Here is an 18,470-nt window from a genome sequence, read left to right on the forward strand (position 1 = left end):
AAACATTGCTCATAAAACAAAACTCACTTTTCTCATATGACATCCTGATACATAGATCAAGCCAGTCTGGTACATATAGTATTTCTCGACTAACAGGAGGTTTTTGAAGCAGTACCATAGCTAAGCTTATTACTGAACTGGAAGTACAATTGTATGGTGCATAAAGTGAAATTTGTGACTGAACTGATTTCTTGGTAGGAAGGACAGACTGACAGTGTGCCATTGACAGATGTAGGTGTAACTTCTGGAACTGCCCCATGAAACTGTTTTGGGACCCTTGCTGTTTCTGTTGTACAGTAATGATCCTGCAGTGAACCTCAGACTTCATTAATGATGCATTGCATTTTTCTATAATCTACTATCTGAAAAAAACCTGCACACACATTCAATCAGATCTCGATAACCTTCCAAAGTGGTACAAAGAGTGGCAAAAATGTACAACTGTGCAGTATCCTATGATTAAAGTATTAATGAGTCCCAATTGGGAGCTGTCAACTCATACAAATACCTGCGTGCAACACACTCTAGGGATATAAAATGCAACGAATGCACATGCAGGTAAAGCAGGTGACAAACTTTGGTCCAATGGTAGAATACCCGGGAAATAACATCAGTCTACCAGTGAGATTGCTCACAAATCACTCATGCCATCCATTCTACAACATTGCTGAAGTGTGTGGGACCTGCACAAAATAGGACTAACAGGGGATATGAAATGTACATATTGAAGGATAGCACAGGTTTACTACACTCCGAGGAAGGTCACAGATATGCTGAACAAAGTGAAATGGCAGACACTTCAAGATAGACACAAACTATCCTCAGAAAGCCCACTAGCAAGTTTCAAGAACCAGCTTTAACTGATGAATCTCTGAAGATACTACAACCATTTTTGTATGGCTCCCCTACAACGAGCAAAGACAAGATTAAACTAGTGTTCTCTTCCTGCACTCCATATGTGAATGGAATGGGAGGAAGCCCTAATAACTGATTCAATGGGAAGTACCCTCTACCATGCACTTCACAACAGGTTGCTGAGTATGTCTATAGATTTAATAGGTTGCTCCCTACTACACGTGTAACAGTCCCAGTAAAAATTATAAGTGTGGATCACACTCCACAGAGACTACTGCGAGGAAATAAGACGTGGAGGGAAGCAGAATCAACTAAATCTTACACTGATGGCATAATTTGGGTTTTACAGTTTTAAGAAATACAAGGTGATGGCTCTTTTTTTCTATTACCGAGTCAATGGTGAAGCAGACAAAACCAGTAACGGATCAAGAATTTTCTCTTTACTGATCTTCCAACCCTGTTCGGGTTTAAACCATCAAAACACACAAGTGCAGTACAAAGTAAACAAATAATTTTAGTTGGTCTGCCCACAAATTATTTTGCTTTGCCAATATGATTTTAGAAAAAGTACAAAAAGTTTTATCTTATTCATGACATTTATTCAAAGAAAATTATACATACGAGGGTTGTACCAAAAGTAAGGTTCCCAATCAGCTACAGCCTCGAGGGAAGATGCTAGGCTAAATCCGATAACAGTGCCGTGCGCAGAGGTTCCCCCAGTCTCGAGCCCACATGTCCGCAATTTGAAGCGTCGCTCAGTGTTGTCTTAGCAGCCATCAGAGGTGGAAATGCTGATCGCCGCTCCCACCAAGTGCGAGGTTCGAGCAGTAATCCGGTTTCTCCACCCAAAGAAGTTACTGCCCATGGAGATTCATTGGCAACTGACTGAGGTTTATTGTGAAGAGTGCAGGGCTTTTTCTGAGGATTGCACAGAAGTTCATGATGATGAATGGAGTGGAAGACTGCCAGTCCTGGATGCGATCGTCCAGGAGATCAACAGTGAGCTGCTCAAAGATCGGAAGGTCACTGTCCATGAACTTGAAGGCATTCCTAAGCTTCCCACAACACTATTGAAAAACCTTTAACAGAAACGTTGGGTTATCGAAAAGTGTGTGGATGCTGACTGACGGACACAAGGAGCAACAACTTGACTGCTTGCAAGTTTCTTCAACAATGTGAAGGGGGAGGCAACAAGCAGAATGTTGTTGGACTATCGTCACACCCCCGAAACAACACAACAGTCATCAGCGGCGTCACTCCGGTTCACCGTCACCAAAGAAACTGGAACAAACGCAGTCGGCAGGAAAGGTTATGGCGACTGTGATTTGGGGTCAAAAGGGGGTACTACTCATCGATTTCATGCAACCTGGGAAGACAATAAACTCAGACATATGTTGTGAAACATTAACCAAACTTCAGCAAGAAATCCAGAATCACTGGAGAGGACAACTGATGGAGGGAGTAGTGCTTCTTCACGTCAATACTAGACTCCACACCATTCATCAAACACAGGAGCTTTTGAAGAAATTTGGGTGGACTGTTATGCCCCATCCCCCATAAACCCAGATTTAGCCCCAGCGATTATCACCTCTTCCCCAAGCTAAAGGAACACTTTGGTGGCAAACGCTTCAAGAGTGACGAAGTCCGAGCAGAGGTCACACACTTCCTCAACGAGTTGGCGGGAGACTTCTTTGACTTCGTAATACAAAAGCTGGAGCACCATCTTCAAAAGTGTGTCAAAAAAGGAGACCATGTTGAAAAATAGACAAAATTGTAAGCTTTTGAATGATGTATAAATTAATAATGATAAAGAATGTTTTCTATTTGTAAAAAATATGGAAACATTACTTTTGGTACAACCCTCGTACATTATTATGCACCTTATTATTCACTATACTGAACTAGTTCTTTTTTCTAGGAAGGTATCTGTAAACATTTTTTCAGCTGACACCAACTTTTGACAAAAATGCGACACAGCATTATCATCAAATAAATTTGTAGCATATGTAGCCACTGCTTTATTGGGGTGATGATTTTCAGCATACAAAGCAGCCTTCTTTGTATCTTCTTAACGAAGTTAATGAAAATCATTCTTGCCTTCTCACAAATGATTATCTTGTTAATAGTGTCACCTTGCAATTGTTTTTCATTTATCCATGTGAGGAGCAACCTTTCAACATCGTCCAGAATATAAAACTGCTGTTTAGATATTATTGTCACTCCCTTTTGAAGCATCTATCTGCATAATATTGTCCTCATTCTTGAGGACAGTGCAAATAGTTTATGTAGACCAACTGTATGTGCGTGCTGAATCAGCAACGCTCACACCCTGTTCGTATTTTTCAATGATTTTATGCTTCATTTCTAAGGTCTTTTCTTTCTCTTAAGGTCGTCACCTTGTGGCTTTATCTTTGGGGACATTACTGTGAAGGTTATTAAAATTTGCACACAAAAAACACTGTGTGAACACAAGTTTAGAAAAATGTTGATCATAAGCTGCAGTAAGATGGTATCAGAAATGAAAGTTGACAAGTCTTTTTTCCCCACTCAGACTTGGTGATATAGTAATAATTTTATAAGTCCCTTTCTGCCTGGTAAGTGTTAAGACCAAGTAAATTACTCTCAAACCAATAAAGACCGAAATAAAATGAAAATTTATATTGGAATAAAATACATACTGAACTACAGGATGTGGTTGTAGTGCTGCAGCATCTGAACCATAGAACAGCCATGGTCTCTGATAAATCCACAAGTACACTGCAAGTGGACCAGCATACTCTGCTAAGAAAACGGTTTTCCACCCTATTTGAGGCCCAAGATCTTTTACGTACAGTTTAGATCCATTTCCTAATCCCAATGAGCTCACAGTCTCTTCATCCTTCAATGTCTTTCCCTTTGGTTCAAGTCTGACTGACTGCCTATCAGGGTATAACTTTGGCCTCAACTCCTCAATCTGTTTCTTGATGTTTCTTATGTTGCTTGAGGGACTCACCTGAAATTTACATTAATTTGTTTATAAAAAACTTACATGCTGATAAACAAACTATCAAAAATATTCTTTGCATTATAATGACAGCAATATATCAATAAAATATAAATAACTTTGCTTATTGAAAAGTTAACAGACTTTGCCTCTCTTGGTTCAACATGGACAGGAGACATCGGCTAGTTAAGTAACTGTCAATATCAATTAAATTCACCAACAGCCGTTTATCTTACAATTTTATTTTATTTTATTTTATTTTAAAGGCCACCAGTTTTAGCGTTTCACTGTGCTATCTCCAGGTTCCATATATATCTCTCCAAACAAACAAAAATGTCATATAGAGCCATAATCTCTGGATGTCGTGAATTCAATCGTTACACTAGTGTTTCAGTGAGTTACTATCAAGTCTTTGAATGAAACACTAGTGTAACAATTGAATTAATGACCTCCAGAGATTTATGGCTCTATATGACATTTTTGTTTATTTGGAGAGATGCGTATGGAGCCTGAAGATGGTGTAGTGAAGTCATGAAACTGATAGCCTTCAAAATAAAATAAAATAACATCTTAAGATACAGGGCTGTTGGTGAATTTAATTGACATTGACAGTTAACACACTTTTATCATTTCATTCAAGTTTTTCTGATGCATGTAAATCACAGTAATTGTAGAAAATAGATTCCTCAAAAGTCTTACCAGTACATGTGAAATCGGGGTCATTACATGCCAAATCAACACAGGAAAGTACAATTTTCAACGCAACCATGTCCAATTTTTGTCAACTTTGGTGTGTTCATTGCACACATTGCGGGAATGAAAATTGCAAAATTTTAGAACTAACATCTACAAAAACTAATGGCTGTCCTGATTTTTAAAAATGCACGGAAAATTCAACTAACATTGTTGACACACATGGCTGTAACTTCTGTTCTAGTAGAGACAGAACTACGAAACAGGTAATTTTGGAAAGAGCTAGGAACAAGCTTTCAAATTATATCCAACATGGCAACATTGAAACAATATACATGAGTAAGGTCAGTGACGTTTATCCTGAATGTCTCAAAACATATCTTCAAAATTTTTGAAAAATATTTGCACCTTCATGTTGCACTGCACAACATAGTAAAAAAATGAATTCAGGATGCCATCTGGATTAGGAGATACAAATTAACACATACAGTAATGTGATAGAATAAAAGCGTATAAATTGAATGCAAACTGCAACTAAATGACAAAGTATTGACAACATGTTAACAGTTAAAAAGATGATGTGATAGCAACACACAGTAGGTAACAATATGAACAAGCCAGTAACAAGCTATTTTATTATTCACAGGGAAAATGTGTTTTGTCGCTATGATGAGGAATGACAGACCACAAAATATGTGATAGATGTAGTAAAAATATGACACACAAACAATGCCTGTCACTGAACCAACTACACAGACAGGAATTCCAAACCTTCATTACTCCTCTGGCATGTCAGACATGTCTGTTGTCCTACACATTGCTTTACTTGTAACAAATGACTGTGTGTTATCCCTTGGCAAATCCCTGGTGAAGAAGGGGGAGGGGGGGGGGAGAGAGAGAGAGAGCACTACTGCAGGGGGGGTGGGGGGGGGAGAGAGAGAGAGAGAGAGAGAGAGAGAGAGAGAGAGAGAGAGAGAGAGAGAGAGAAAGAGAGAGAGAGCACTACTGCAAAGTAAAAAAAAAAAAAAAAAAAAAAAAAAAATTGGAGTGGGTGAAACAAATGTGGAATCTGAAATTATAATGCAAGTGAAAGGGAAATTCAGTACTAGCACCATAATCAGTGAGCAGATCCAAATGTTGACACTTCTTCCAAAAGGTTAAGGCATTCAAAGCACTAAATATGGCTTTGGAGCCTCAAACTATTTCGTGAGAAAGGCAAAACAACTAGCCAAAGATGTATCTTAGTAACTCCTAATCTGTGACCTAAGTGAACATATTGTGAACTCTATGACAAAATTCTACAACAGCTGCTGTTTGCTGGGAAAAAAGATTTTGTTTTTCTCAAGGAAAACGATTCCACAGTTCATAAATAGAGATTACTGGTGTAAGGAAACCCAAATGAGCTGTATCAAGCACTAAGATAAACATCGAGGCCATGAAAGAAGCATTATCCAAAATTTGCCAGTTATGGTCCAAGAACTGTTTTCTGTCTGGTGCAACTGGTACTGACAGTGTGTGTATCTGCAGTATTCACCAAACTGTGAAGCTCATGTTGGAAGGTTACAGATTGAAAGAGTTGACATGAGAAGCAGACTTTCTACTTAACATGTACACAGTATTGCCAAGATCAATTGCTATCTCGCACAGCAGAAGTAATATGTCAACATATGAGAACTGCCCAGGTACAGTGTCTCATGAGATACCCAGGAGAGCTGTTTGATGAAAATGGTATTGATGAAACAACATACAAACTGTGCATATATACAACAACTTCCTTCACTCTTCTATCTTCTGTGGAAGACTTCTTGGGCCAGAGGTGGAGGGGGCTGCTCTGCACTCCTTTATAACCACCCAATTGTCTGAATTTCTTCACCAGCTGGAAGACACTTTGTGACAATGGATACGTTGTTGAAAGATTTTGCAGAGAATTTGGCATTTACACTGCAGGATGAGAGAGGTACCACTGGATCATCACACAGGCCACCATTCATCCATTCGCTATTTATTATAGACATCCACAATATCATGCAATTGATTATATTTCCTCTGAGTGTTCAGCCTATCCAACATCATTTGGTAAACTTCACGATATCTCATTTTCATAGAACACTCGGGTACATTTACTACTTTTCAGATGGTGCTGTGGCCCTTTACAAAACCCGCAACAATTTTGCAAACGTGTCTTTTGATCAGCGATTTCAATGATTGTTCAGTGTGGCATTTGCTTGTCACACCGCACGGAAAATGACCGTAATAATAATAATAATAATAATAATAATGGTATCACTCAGACATGCGTCCTGTGCCACTCTGCGGTGCCTCTACAACTCTCAGATGAGAAGACAGTTGTCTGAATGGTGTTACAAGAACATTACTGTGTGCGACTTTCGTTAAAGAACTAATAATGTGATGATGCGGCTCTCCTTCAAGAGAAATTTGCACAGGTTTGCACTAGTGCAGGTATCCATAAGCTACAATGTGTTATTCCCAAAGACCATAAAGTTTTTCTCCAATTAACCACATATCAAATAACGTGGGGCCACAACAAGTGTCATACCTCAGTGATATTACTGAGTTTGCTGCATGCACGCATGAAGGTCACTGTTGCCTTGGGTGTATTCTGAAAACTTTCTGCATCATAATGGCTGTTCAACTTCATCTGAATACTCCAAGAAACCTGTCATCTTTACTGTGGACAAGACAGACATTCTTACGAAGGCCGATGTGAGAACTGCATGTGACATATCTGTCCATTCACCAAAAGATCCACAGTGATCACTTGCCAAAATATGCACAGTGATCTCTTGCTAGCCAGCACTGAGGCATGGTAGGTCTTTATACATTTGTATAAATTTTAATCCACTTGCCATGCATTCCACACATTTGGTAGAGATGATAATATCACATTTTGCCTCCTGGAAGTCCGAGGTCATAGCCTGTTACCTTGCATATTGCAAATGCTCGTTATTGTCCAGTTTATCTTGCTATCTTAATGTGTGTTGCTATCACAACAGTGTTTTAATTGTTAACATGTTTCTCAGTAGTCTGTGCCATTTTGTTGCAGTTTGCATTCAATTAGTATTGCTTTATTGTATCACATAGCTGTAGATATTAATTTGTATCTCCAAATGTCATCCCAACTTGACTTTTCTATTTGAAATCTTCGTAGCACTTCCCAAAATTACCTGTTTCACAGATCTAGAAGTTACAGCGGTTAGTATCAGCAGTGATTGTCAAATTACATACATTTTTCGATTTTTCCGGCGGCCATTACATTTGTCGTAGTTGTGCTAAAATGATGAAATTTGACATTTTTCATTCTCATGGGCAATGAACACACAAAATTTGATGAAAATCTGAAAGGGTCAGGTTGGCAGATAGTTTGATTTGGCATGGAATGACTCATCCCTGACTTTTTGATGACGAACCTGTTGAATACAGAGGTTGCTGCTGCTTTAATCTACCACAATAAACAGCAAAATTCCCACGACAATTGACTGAGAACACATCTAAATACGTATAAAGCAATTATATTTTTAGGAACTGTAGGGAAAGATGGGGTTGATTTGAGCAATGATGTCCCACTTCTAATGTTGGGACAGATGCAGTCACTTCCCGTTCAAACTGAAAGATACCTAGTTTCATAATGTTGGAAACCCACATAGTTAACAGCAGCTTGTATTTAATATTCTATACTGGAATTAGCGACACAGTTAATAATAAATCAACAACTATCCAGCAGTATAAGGTAAACCTGCAAGGTGCCACATGTTTACTGCTTTCTCATCTACAACTTTAAAGTGTTTCTGAGAGATCAACTCTACAAAACTTTTCTTCCTATCAACACTAATGATAGGAACGATCCTGTCCATTTCATCAAATTCCTGATTTGGGGTTTGAAGAGGACTAGATCAACTAGATCCTTATGGACTTTAAATGTCAACATTTAAAGTTAGGCTCAAACTTGATAGCTCTGAGTTTCAGCTGAAAGTATTAATCACTGTAACCTGTTACATTTATCAAGTATTATAAGGTTGCACATCCACAATCATGTGGATTTGTGTCAATGTGTATTGTGTTTACAGCTTTTGGTAAACGTTTGGCACAGTCTGACAGTATTCACAGACTGCGTGACCAGTCATATTTACACCACATACACTTTCAATAAAAGTACACTGGGCAAATGTATTTTGTAACTAGGTTTTACTTCCGATATTATGGCTGTCAACTGCCCAGTTCATCTTCAGTACACTCCTCTTATCAACCACAGATACCACTAGGCAGGAAATGTATTAGCATAAGAGCAAGAACGTGTAGGTCTCCAGAAAGACTTTTGCATGAGGTATCATTATCAACAACTTTGAACCATATTCTGTTGAATAAATAATAAGTTTGAAAGTTATTTTATTTTGCACACGGTGGTCTTGGTAACTCCACGTCTGCTGATCAATAAACACCGAAAAGCTAGGTTTTTCTTTTTTCCTTTTTGAATGGGAAACTTAAGTGTTCCAACACCATCTCGTGCAACATTCTAGCGCACATTAGAGCTTCATTTATGTGCTAACTTGACATATTCCGAAACCTTTCCTTAATGCTTTTTTGCCGCTAAATCTTACTTTGAAATCAGCAGCTATCAGCATGCTGTCAATTACGAATTCTATCAAATATTCTTGACCACGCAACAAACAGCGCTACCAGAAAAAACATAGTAACGACTTTGTTTCCTTTTTCTTGGGCGTGATAATTATTCCCATTAAACATGATTTCTCAGATTCTTGGAGATGGTCAATCATATGCATTGTTTAGAATCTGTATTAGCATTTTATTATTTTAATATAAATTCCTTAACTAAGTAACCACAGGAAATAGCAAAATAGAGCAATATGGGCCCCACTTCTGAAATAAAGTTTTGATGCTGATAATTTCCGTAATAATTTTACAGTGACTTACATTATCGAGAGTTCCGGTACGTTTTGAATCTTGGGCAGCGAAAATTTCAATCTGAAAGAAACAAAACATATCAACATCATTTAATAATATTAACCACATTATATTAACAAACTGCATTTCATATCTATCGCTACATTTGACTTCACAGCTTACATTCATCCTGCTTAATCTACGGCGCTCAACGCTCAACTTCCAACCAGTTTATCCGTACCTCCCGCATTATATTTGCATAAAACCTGACTAAGGCAAAACTTAGTATCGTTTCTTTGCCGACAGGTAGAAGCACTTCAGCAACAAGGATGTTACACCAGACAGCTCGAAGGTAAAATATCGATAATCGAAACGTTGAGTACATCTTTCCAAATGTTATCTTTGCCGTGTTGGAAATCTGCCAGCGTACAGACGCTTCCGGAATATTCTCGAAGAGTGTGGGTATATATGCACGGAGCAGAAGCGCGTAAGGGTTTAGTTTGACGAAGTCGTGTGAGTTGTGCTGTCGCTCGTGTGTTTGTTTAAATTATTTGCAGAATCTTCTACATCGTTGTAAATCGTAAGTACTCCCATATGTTATTTTAGACGCTTTTATTTATATTTTAAAAATGGATGCTACTGTGTTCTCTGCTGAGTAATGATTCGCAGTGTGTTGCAGTGAAGCAAGACCGAACTATTTTAGTTCTTCGTCGTAAATGTGAGTGAAAATGAATTATATTTTAATATTTGAGGAAAAGGTTGATCGTATTGGTTGGGTGCGAAGTTTCGCTTCCTTTGTAGAGCCATTTTATGTTATCGTACGTTCAGAGTGCATTGGATTATTCACTGTCCTTTGCCATTTTTTCCTCTCTTTGTATTATCTGCGTAATGCACTTCGAAAAGTTTAGACGTTGCAGTTTTGACGGAGATAATTCCACGTAACGTGTCGCATAAAAAATTACGTGGCAGGTATCATGATATAACAGTAAAAATTTAGGGCAAGTTAGTTTATATAGGCGCTCATATCAAATTATGTAATTGCTCTCGTGCTAAACAAACTAATTGCATCTAATGTCACATTTATTCTAAGGTCGTATTCATTCTCTCACAATAGGCATATTAAAGAAAACATTAGCCAATAAAGGAGATAGTTCGTTGTAAATTCCAACCGAGAATGGTTTGTGGTAGAAGTTACAGTAGCAGAGCTTTCAACAAGTTATTTATAGTTCTAAATGGTTAGGTTACGTCATATTTTGATCTTGTTTACATTTACTGTTGGTAAGCTTTTATGGCAGAATCAGTATCTCCAACAGAAGTGATTAGTCTTTCGTAGAATTTGTGTGCAGTATGATGTTACCCTTCAGGACGTCGTCAATAAAGCAGTTGACACCACATGATAATGTGATAAATCGATATCTGCGCGAAAAATGCAATGTTTTGATGATAGTATCCGTATTGCCCCCAATGTGTATTCCCAAGTCTTGACTTTAAGTTAATAGAGTAACCACATTAAAACAACGCGCATAGTACTGCTTTTATATTAGCACCTGAGGTTGCGACAGCGTGACAATGGAATCAAAGCTGTAAATATCTGAAAAATCAGATAAGTTATGGATCTTGGAAGATTCCGGAAATTAGGTGTGGGTAAAAGATACTCCGTGGCCCGACCCCTTGAAATTTTCGTATTTTGTGTATTGTATTTGTGCATAATTTCAAAATAACTGATTTTTCCATTACCAAATATGTTTTCTGAACACGCTACGCAATTTATTTTTGTGACGTTAGTCGTCACCACAGACCATTCTATTAGCAAAATCTGTATTTGGCATTCACATTTGTTAGCTTTCCCAACTGCATATGCTAATGAGGTGTGATGATTAAATTATAAACTGTTACTGCATGGGTAACTGCAAGTGTATATTTGTCTAGCTTGTGATGGAAAAAGAATAGTCTTTCATGGAACTTGGGTATTGTGACTGCGTATACATTGACAATTCATGGTTTATCCATGTAAAATTGTTTCTGTATTTTAGGCAGCATATTAGTTGTTTTGCTGTGAAATTGTCATAGCAGACAAATTGAAACATTCAAAGTTAAGTAGAAATAGTATTTGCATATCACTGTTACTAGGTGTTCTGATACTCCTAATAGGACACACATTGATCTTGACAATGCTGTCTTGTAGGGCTGTTGGGGAAACTGGAGCAATGGGATGTTGTAAGGTTGACAGTTTGTATTTTGTTTGTAGCAATGAGGATTTGGGGGGTGGGGGGGGCAGTTATTGGGATAAGTAATTTATGGGGAGATTTCATATGGATAAATTTATTTTGTTCACTAATTTACAGTAAAACTTCATTATATTCTCAACTTTCGTAAGTTATTAACATATTTTGCATAATTGTTTGCTAGTAAATGGCGGCTAAGGATGTTATCACATACTTTCTTTTTGACTAACATACCTGCATTGACAACATAGGTGTGTTAAATGTGCAGTGACATTTAAATAATAAAGGTGCTTGGCTACATGCTAATTAATAGGAATTGGTTCCATTGTTACACACTAATAGTAAATGTGGGATATGGTTGCTATCATTCCATCTTTTGATAATTATGAAAATTGATTATTCAGTATGGGTATACTATATTCTTATCCTGATTCGTCTGCTACTCGCATGTACAGCAAATATAGTAGGTTGCGACATAGGTCAATATTGTGAAATCTGTGCGATTTAATGTTGAAAATGTGAAATGCATTTTACATATATGGGTTTAAGATTGTATATGTTTGAACCTGAAGAGGTGCTTAGAGTTAGGAACTGTAGGTTTTCATAGTATCATAGTATCTTTACCAACATTTTAAAAGAGCAGTGTACACTGTACTACTATTTCTCGATTTATCATTAATCATAAATTCTTGCTACGTAGTGTCAAGTTTTTAATTTCTGTTATGGAAATAAGAGATAAATGGGTAATACTGCTGTAATATTATATGTGGAGTGACAAAAGTTTTATATTTTGTGGGAATGTGCTCAATAAACTATGAGAAAGGAAAAAAAAAACTATTCAGGTATTAACATTTTTGTAGGTGAGAATGTTTCTTATGCAATCTACAAGGTAACATTTGTGGTTGTACTTAAGTTACACATATTTAATTCTTCAAGAATGTATGTAAAAAGAACTTGCATTGTGTGAAGCACTTGGAAACAGATTTGTTTAAAGTGTTAAAGGTGCGGGGATAGTAAACATTGTGTGTACATACAGTAGTAAACATTGCGTATACATACAGATATGGTGGCACTTTTAGATTTTGAGTGATACTGCAGTTGCACATACACATCTTAATGTGTCTCTCGCCTTTAATAATTTTCTCCCTTAACTTACTATTAAATTTTTCAGAAGTGTGTAATGTTCTTGGACAAAGTTTGTGCTGTTAACATGTACCAAGTAGTTACAATTAACACTCTTCGTATTTAATTTGAAGTTGCCATTCATAGGTAAGCAGAGATAAAAGTAGTGGTGCTGCAATTTACGTATTTTTATTGGCATCAGTAGATACTCTCACCCAGGTGGATGTCGTGTTCCCTGATTTCCGTAAGTTATTCAATAGTTCTGCACTGCCATATAGTGAACAAAATATGCACATACTGAAAATCAGACCAACACTGTGTTCAGGTTGGAGAGTTTCTAGCAAACAGATCACAGCATGCCACTCTCAGTGGAGAGAAATCTTCAGGTATAAAAATAACTTTGGCCATGCCCCATATTGTGGATAAATAGTCAGAAAGACAAATTACAGTATGCCTACATGATTGCAAAACAATCAGTGGAAGCAGTCACAAAATACCTAGGAGTGTGCGTATCGGGCAATTTAAAGTGGAACAATCACCTAAAATTGATTGCAGCTAAGACAGATGCAAGTCAGATTCACTGGAAGAATCTTCAGGAAGTTTAATCAACTCGCAGTGTAGATAGCTCACAAAAACCCTTGTTTGACCAATATTTGAATATTGCTCATCTGTGTAATCTATTCCAGATAAGGCCGACAGGGAAAATGGAGAAGATTAAAAAAAGAGCTGCACATTTCATTAGTGTTTTGTTTATTACGTGTGAAAGCATGCTGGAGATGCTCAGCAGATTCCACTGGCAGGCACTGCAAGAAACGCATTCTGCGTCACAATGTGGCTTACTGTTTAAAGTTCCGACAGGGTGCATTTGTAGAAGTCAGCAAAAGTATATTGATTCCTGCTATGTGTATCTAGGACAGTGAAGATAAAATTATATAGACTTGGCCCACATTAAGGCTTACGAGCAGTTATTCCTGTGAACAATTCATGACTGGAACAAGAAAGAAAGGAAGTGGTGGTGGTAGACAAATTACTCTCAGCCACACACTGCAAGATGGCTTTTGGAGTTTAGCTATAGAGTTGTGATGGGAACATGACAGTAGGTTTTAGTCAGCCATGGGGACTGTAGTGGGCAAAGTTAGTTCCTCTTCTGTCCCAATTTAACCACAACCTCAGGATGTGTGGTAATTTCAGAACAAATTGCAGTCAGCAATATGTTTCAGTTACTGCACAACTATTACACTTTAGTCATGACAATCCACATTAATCACAGATGTCTCATCTATGCAACTATATACAGACAAGACAGTGTGTGAAATTATCAAAAATTTTGAAATGTTCTTCACAGAGTTACTTCAGTTTTCTTCATGATACTAAACTTCCAGGTGGCATTGTGTACAGCCTTCCTGTTAACTGAAAAGTATCTGTAGAGATCTGTCTTGTACTGTGTATACCAATGATCCCAACCATTTTACCCACTCTAAGTGAGGTTTTGTTTTTAATAACAATAAACAAGGCTCAAAAAGTCACAGAGGTAGGGGGGAAGAGGGGTGGGCATAGAACAGAGGAAGGAGGAGAATATCAGAGGAGGAGATGGGCAGAATAGGGAGAAGGAAATTGTGATGTAAATCTTAAGTCTATTACATTTGTTGCAATTGCCGGTTTGTCTAGTACTTAATATATTCCAACAGGTGGTGGAGAGCAATAGAAAAGCTTGGGACAACAGTTTTCAAATCTTAAAATTTTGGTTCTCAAAGCATGTTGAGGCGCATTGGCTGTTGTCAGGCACCTTTTTTGGTTACCTAGCTGTATGTTACCAACTTGGCCACAGTAATAGAAACATATTGCCTGAAGCAGGCATTTTCACCAGTGAAGTGGCAGATTAGGGGTGAGTTCTAAATGCATCCTGTAAATCACTTCATACAGAGTCATTATAATTTACTGCCACAACTTATTCATTTTTGAGTCCCACTTCAGCTGGCATAATGTTTTGAATGACGCATGTTGATGGGCATTTCTCCCTAATGTATTAGGTTAGTAGAGGTAGCAGTTGAGTGCAGTAAAAATTAGGTTTGTAGTAGTTTCTGAGTTAGTCTGGATGGGAAGTCAATCTCTTTATGTGATTAAATGTTTATGCATACTGTTCTCATTGTCTAAGAGTTCTTTTGCTAGGCCATGAAAACACTCCAGTTTAACATTCATTTTGACAATGTCCTTTCTTGTTTGATTTTGGGATCTTAAGTATAAAGAAAACATTGGACCTAAATGACGAAGGAACTGGTATGATAGTGTAGTTGTAATACTATCCTGCCAGCTGCAGACAGTAAGAGTTGTTATTACTAGGCTGTACACTTTTAAAAAATCATTGGTCCATGGTACATACTCCAGCTCCATCAATTGTAGTACTTGCCATTAATTTGTAAATTGTTGGAAATACTTGTTAGTACTCTCTCTCGTAAGGAGAACATTACATTTAGATATAAAAAGTTCTTTTACCACAATTTCACACGAAACAAAATTTTGGATTTCAGTGAAGGACCTGAACAGTTTGATTAAATCCCGTGACAGTTTTTTTCTTTTTTAAATTTCCCCTATTTGACTACAGAATTTTATTAATTTATTTCGCACAATCATGATTTCCACTATATAGCCATTCTCAAGCACAATTTGAAATCTCGAAAAATATCAGACATGCCTAAATGACACTTCATTATTGAAATAACATTTATCTTGTACAGGAAGAATTATTAACTGCAGTAATAATGGTTTGTAAATCCTGTGTTGCAAGCATATGCAGGCATCATTTACTATTTCCTTTTATCTGCAGTTAGCTGCAAACATGTCAAAATGGAAAGAACATTACTATCACTGTTACGTAAATGGAGGTAACTTTGTATCCTCTTTCACCAAAATACTTTGATAGGCAAAATTGATGAGAGCAGTAATTTATATCCTCTTTCAGAAAACCACTTCAATAGACAAAATTGATGAGAGCACTAATTAAGAATTGGTTCAAGTGATTGCATTTCCTTTAGCTACGTCAGAAATATAAGTGTAAATAGCAATAATACAGAAGATGCAGGGATCTCCATAGTGTTTATATTTATCGATCATGTATCATGTTGTCACAGTTGCTCACAGTATCAAGAGCAGTGTCAAATATTTCCCATATTTGAATTGTCACATGTGGGAGCTGGTGTGGTTTAGGCTTTGTTTTATTCTATTTCAACTTCCAGTCATAGCAAATGAATGTGAATGCATTAGCAATGATTGATGTCCAGAATATGCAGACTTGATAAAAGAAAATCAACTCCTTATAACAATGAGAAAATTTCCATCTGACGGAGACAAATTTACTACTATAAGGTAGTAGACAATCATACCTGATGACTTGTTCGTGATAACTTGTAGTTAGTTCTTCAGGATACTGTAAGTATTGATTAATATAATTTTGACATGGGTCATTCTTTTGTTGCAGGTTGAAGATGGGGAAAGATTATTACAAAATCCTGGGAGTCCCCAAAAGTGCCACAGATGATGAAATTAAAAAAGCTTACCGCAAGTTGGCTCTGAAGTACCATCCTGACAAAAATAAGAGCCCAGGTGCAGAGGAAAGGTTTAAGGAGGTAGCTGAAGCCTATGAAGTTTTAAGTGATAAAAAGAAGAGAGACGTGTATGACAAATACGGCGAGGAAGGGCTGAAGGGAGGTGCACCTGGTGCAGCTGAAGGTGGTGGACCTGGATTCACTTACACATTCCACGGCGATCCACGTGCAACATTTGCCCAGTTCTTCGGGTCTTCAAGCCCATTCCAAGCTTTCTTTGAAATGAGTGGGCCTGGTGGCAACAGAATCTTTGATGACATGGAGTTAGATGATCCATTTACCTCAATGGGCATGAAATCAGGTGGTCCTGCTTTCAGATCTCATTCTTTCAACTACCATCCTGGTGGATCTCCTACTCGTAGCAAGGACAAAATACAGGATGCTCCAATTGAACATGATTTATATGTAACATTAGAGGACATTCTGCGAGGTTGCACCAAGAAAATGAAGATATCAAGGAAGGTTTTGCAGCCTGATGGTTCTACACGTAAAGAGGATAAAGTGTTGACAATAAGTGTGAAACCTGGTTGGAAGGCAGGTACGAAAATTACCTTCCAGCGTGAAGGGGACCAAGGCCGAAACAAAATTCCAGCTGATATTGTTTTCATAATAAGAGACAAGCCACATCCTCTTTTCAAGAGAGAAGGAAGTGACATCCGCTTCACTTCAAAAATTACTTTGAAACAGGTAAGTTTTTTATTTATTTAGTATTTATGTTCATTTGGTCTCTGGTATTAAATACTATGTACTCGCAATTTAATACAACCCAATCTGAATGATAATTGTCCTCTTTCAGGCGTTATGTGGAACTGTCGTCCAGGTTCCTACGCTGACAGGCGAAAAAATTCCTATAAATCTCACAAATGAGATAGTGAAACCAACTACAGTGAAGCGCATTCAGGGTCATGGTCTGCCATTCCCAAAGGAACCAAGCAGGAAAGGGGACTTGTTGGTTTCATTTGATATTAAATTCCCTGATGTTCTCTCGCAAAGTGTCAGAGACATTTTATATGATACATTGCCAAATTGAATGTTAATGTGGGGGTATTTTATGGTTAAAGCTGTTTAAGTGAAGTCTGTTCTCCTACTTGCAATGCAGATTCATTCATCTTTTCCATGTAGAATGTGATTATCATTTTTCGTTCTTTGTTGGTTTGGCAGTTACATGAAAAGACTGTTGTAAAGAGTGTGTGTTCCTTTTATGCTGTGTGATCTGAGAGTGAATCTGCTCTTCTGTGCAAGTGTGTGTGTCTAGATTTTCCTTAAATTGCTGCAAGAATGTTATGTGAGAATGTGGCAATGTTGACTGAATATAACAAAATGGTGACAGTGTCACTATCTCGTTCTTGTCTATATTTGTAATAAATTTAATTAAAGATTTAATTTTTATTTGTAAACATTATTATTTTCCAATCTGTATTTTGTACGTTTTAGTACAATGCTATATTGTCTGCCTGTTCTGTGGGCCTGCATACATATTGTAAATAATTAGTTTGTGAATAGTATTGTGTAACCAATAGCTTAGCTAATAAAATTTGTATTAAAGTTGCATTTTTTATGAAACAGAACCCTCATTTTCCTTTAACCTTAGTTGGGGCCGTGTGTGTGTGTGTGTGTGTGTGTGTGTGTGTGTGTGTGTCCCCACACATCTAGATTAGGGAAAAGGTACAAACCATAAAAACACATATACAGAAGTAAAAAAAATTCAGGTCATTAATCTATTGTTTGTTACTGCTCAGTTTATGGTTAATGTGCAAGATCTTTTAGTAGGCCTGGTTGTTTTTGTGAAATATCTTTTGCAATAAGAATGGGTAAAGCATTCAGTGTGGAAGTGGAATTCTATACAGTAAACAAGAAATTTGTGAACACTGGTTTGCTAACACAGTGCTTTGATGTTTCAAAAGCTAGTTGAGATAACAGTTCAAAGTGATTTGGGATCAATGTAGAACACAACAGACATTAATTTTTTTTTCTTTCAGTGCACATGTAGTGTCAAAGGTAGCAGTGTTTCACAGCTGTCCAGCTTAGTGTTGTACTGTGGCATTTTTAATTGCAGTATACTTTTGGCTT

The 18,470-nt window shown here is 37.3% G+C and overlaps 2 protein-coding genes across 2 annotated transcripts in view; one reads left to right on the top strand and one right to left on the bottom strand.

The window, feature by feature from the left end:
- LOC124795524 (very-long-chain enoyl-CoA reductase) overlaps positions 1 to 9,770 on the bottom strand; it is a 58,119-nt gene extending 48,349 nt beyond the window's left edge. The window contains exons 1-3 of the mRNA XM_047259595.1: positions 9,635 to 9,770; positions 9,482 to 9,532; positions 3,534 to 3,847 (exon numbers count right to left, since the gene is read on the bottom strand). Of these exons, the coding sequence (XP_047115551.1) occupies positions 3,534 to 3,847; positions 9,482 to 9,532; positions 9,635 to 9,640 (371 nt within the window). The 5' untranslated portion in view covers positions 9,641 to 9,770. The remainder of the gene's footprint in view (positions 1 to 3,533; positions 3,848 to 9,481; positions 9,533 to 9,634) is intronic.
- Positions 9,771 to 9,875: 105 nt separating this feature from the next.
- On the top strand, positions 9,876 to 17,949 carry LOC124794858 (dnaJ protein homolog 1). Its single transcript, XM_047258527.1, has 3 exons — positions 9,876 to 10,031; positions 16,274 to 17,087; positions 17,197 to 17,949. The coding sequence occupies exons 2-3, from the start codon at positions 16,281 to 16,283 to the stop codon at positions 17,428 to 17,430; spliced, it is 1,041 nt and encodes a 346-aa protein (XP_047114483.1). The 5' UTR covers positions 9,876 to 10,031; positions 16,274 to 16,280; the 3' UTR covers positions 17,431 to 17,949.
- The last annotated feature ends 521 nt before the right edge of the window (positions 17,950 to 18,470 follow it).

This window comes from Schistocerca piceifrons, chromosome 4, assembly GCF_021461385.2.
Source record: "Schistocerca piceifrons isolate TAMUIC-IGC-003096 chromosome 4, iqSchPice1.1, whole genome shotgun sequence".
In the NCBI taxonomy this organism is placed as follows: Eukaryota; Metazoa; Arthropoda; class Insecta; order Orthoptera; family Acrididae; genus Schistocerca; species Schistocerca piceifrons.

Excerpts from the sequence above, each read along its gene's own strand:
- LOC124794858 (XM_047258527.1), top strand. The coding sequence starts at position 16,281 with ATGGGGAAAGATTATTACAAAATCCTGGGAGTCCCCAAAAGTGCCACA. Across the intron at positions 17,088-17,196 it reads CAAAAATTACTTTGAAACAG|GCGTTATGTGGAACTGTCGT; the intron begins GTAAGTTTTTTA and ends GTCCTCTTTCAG.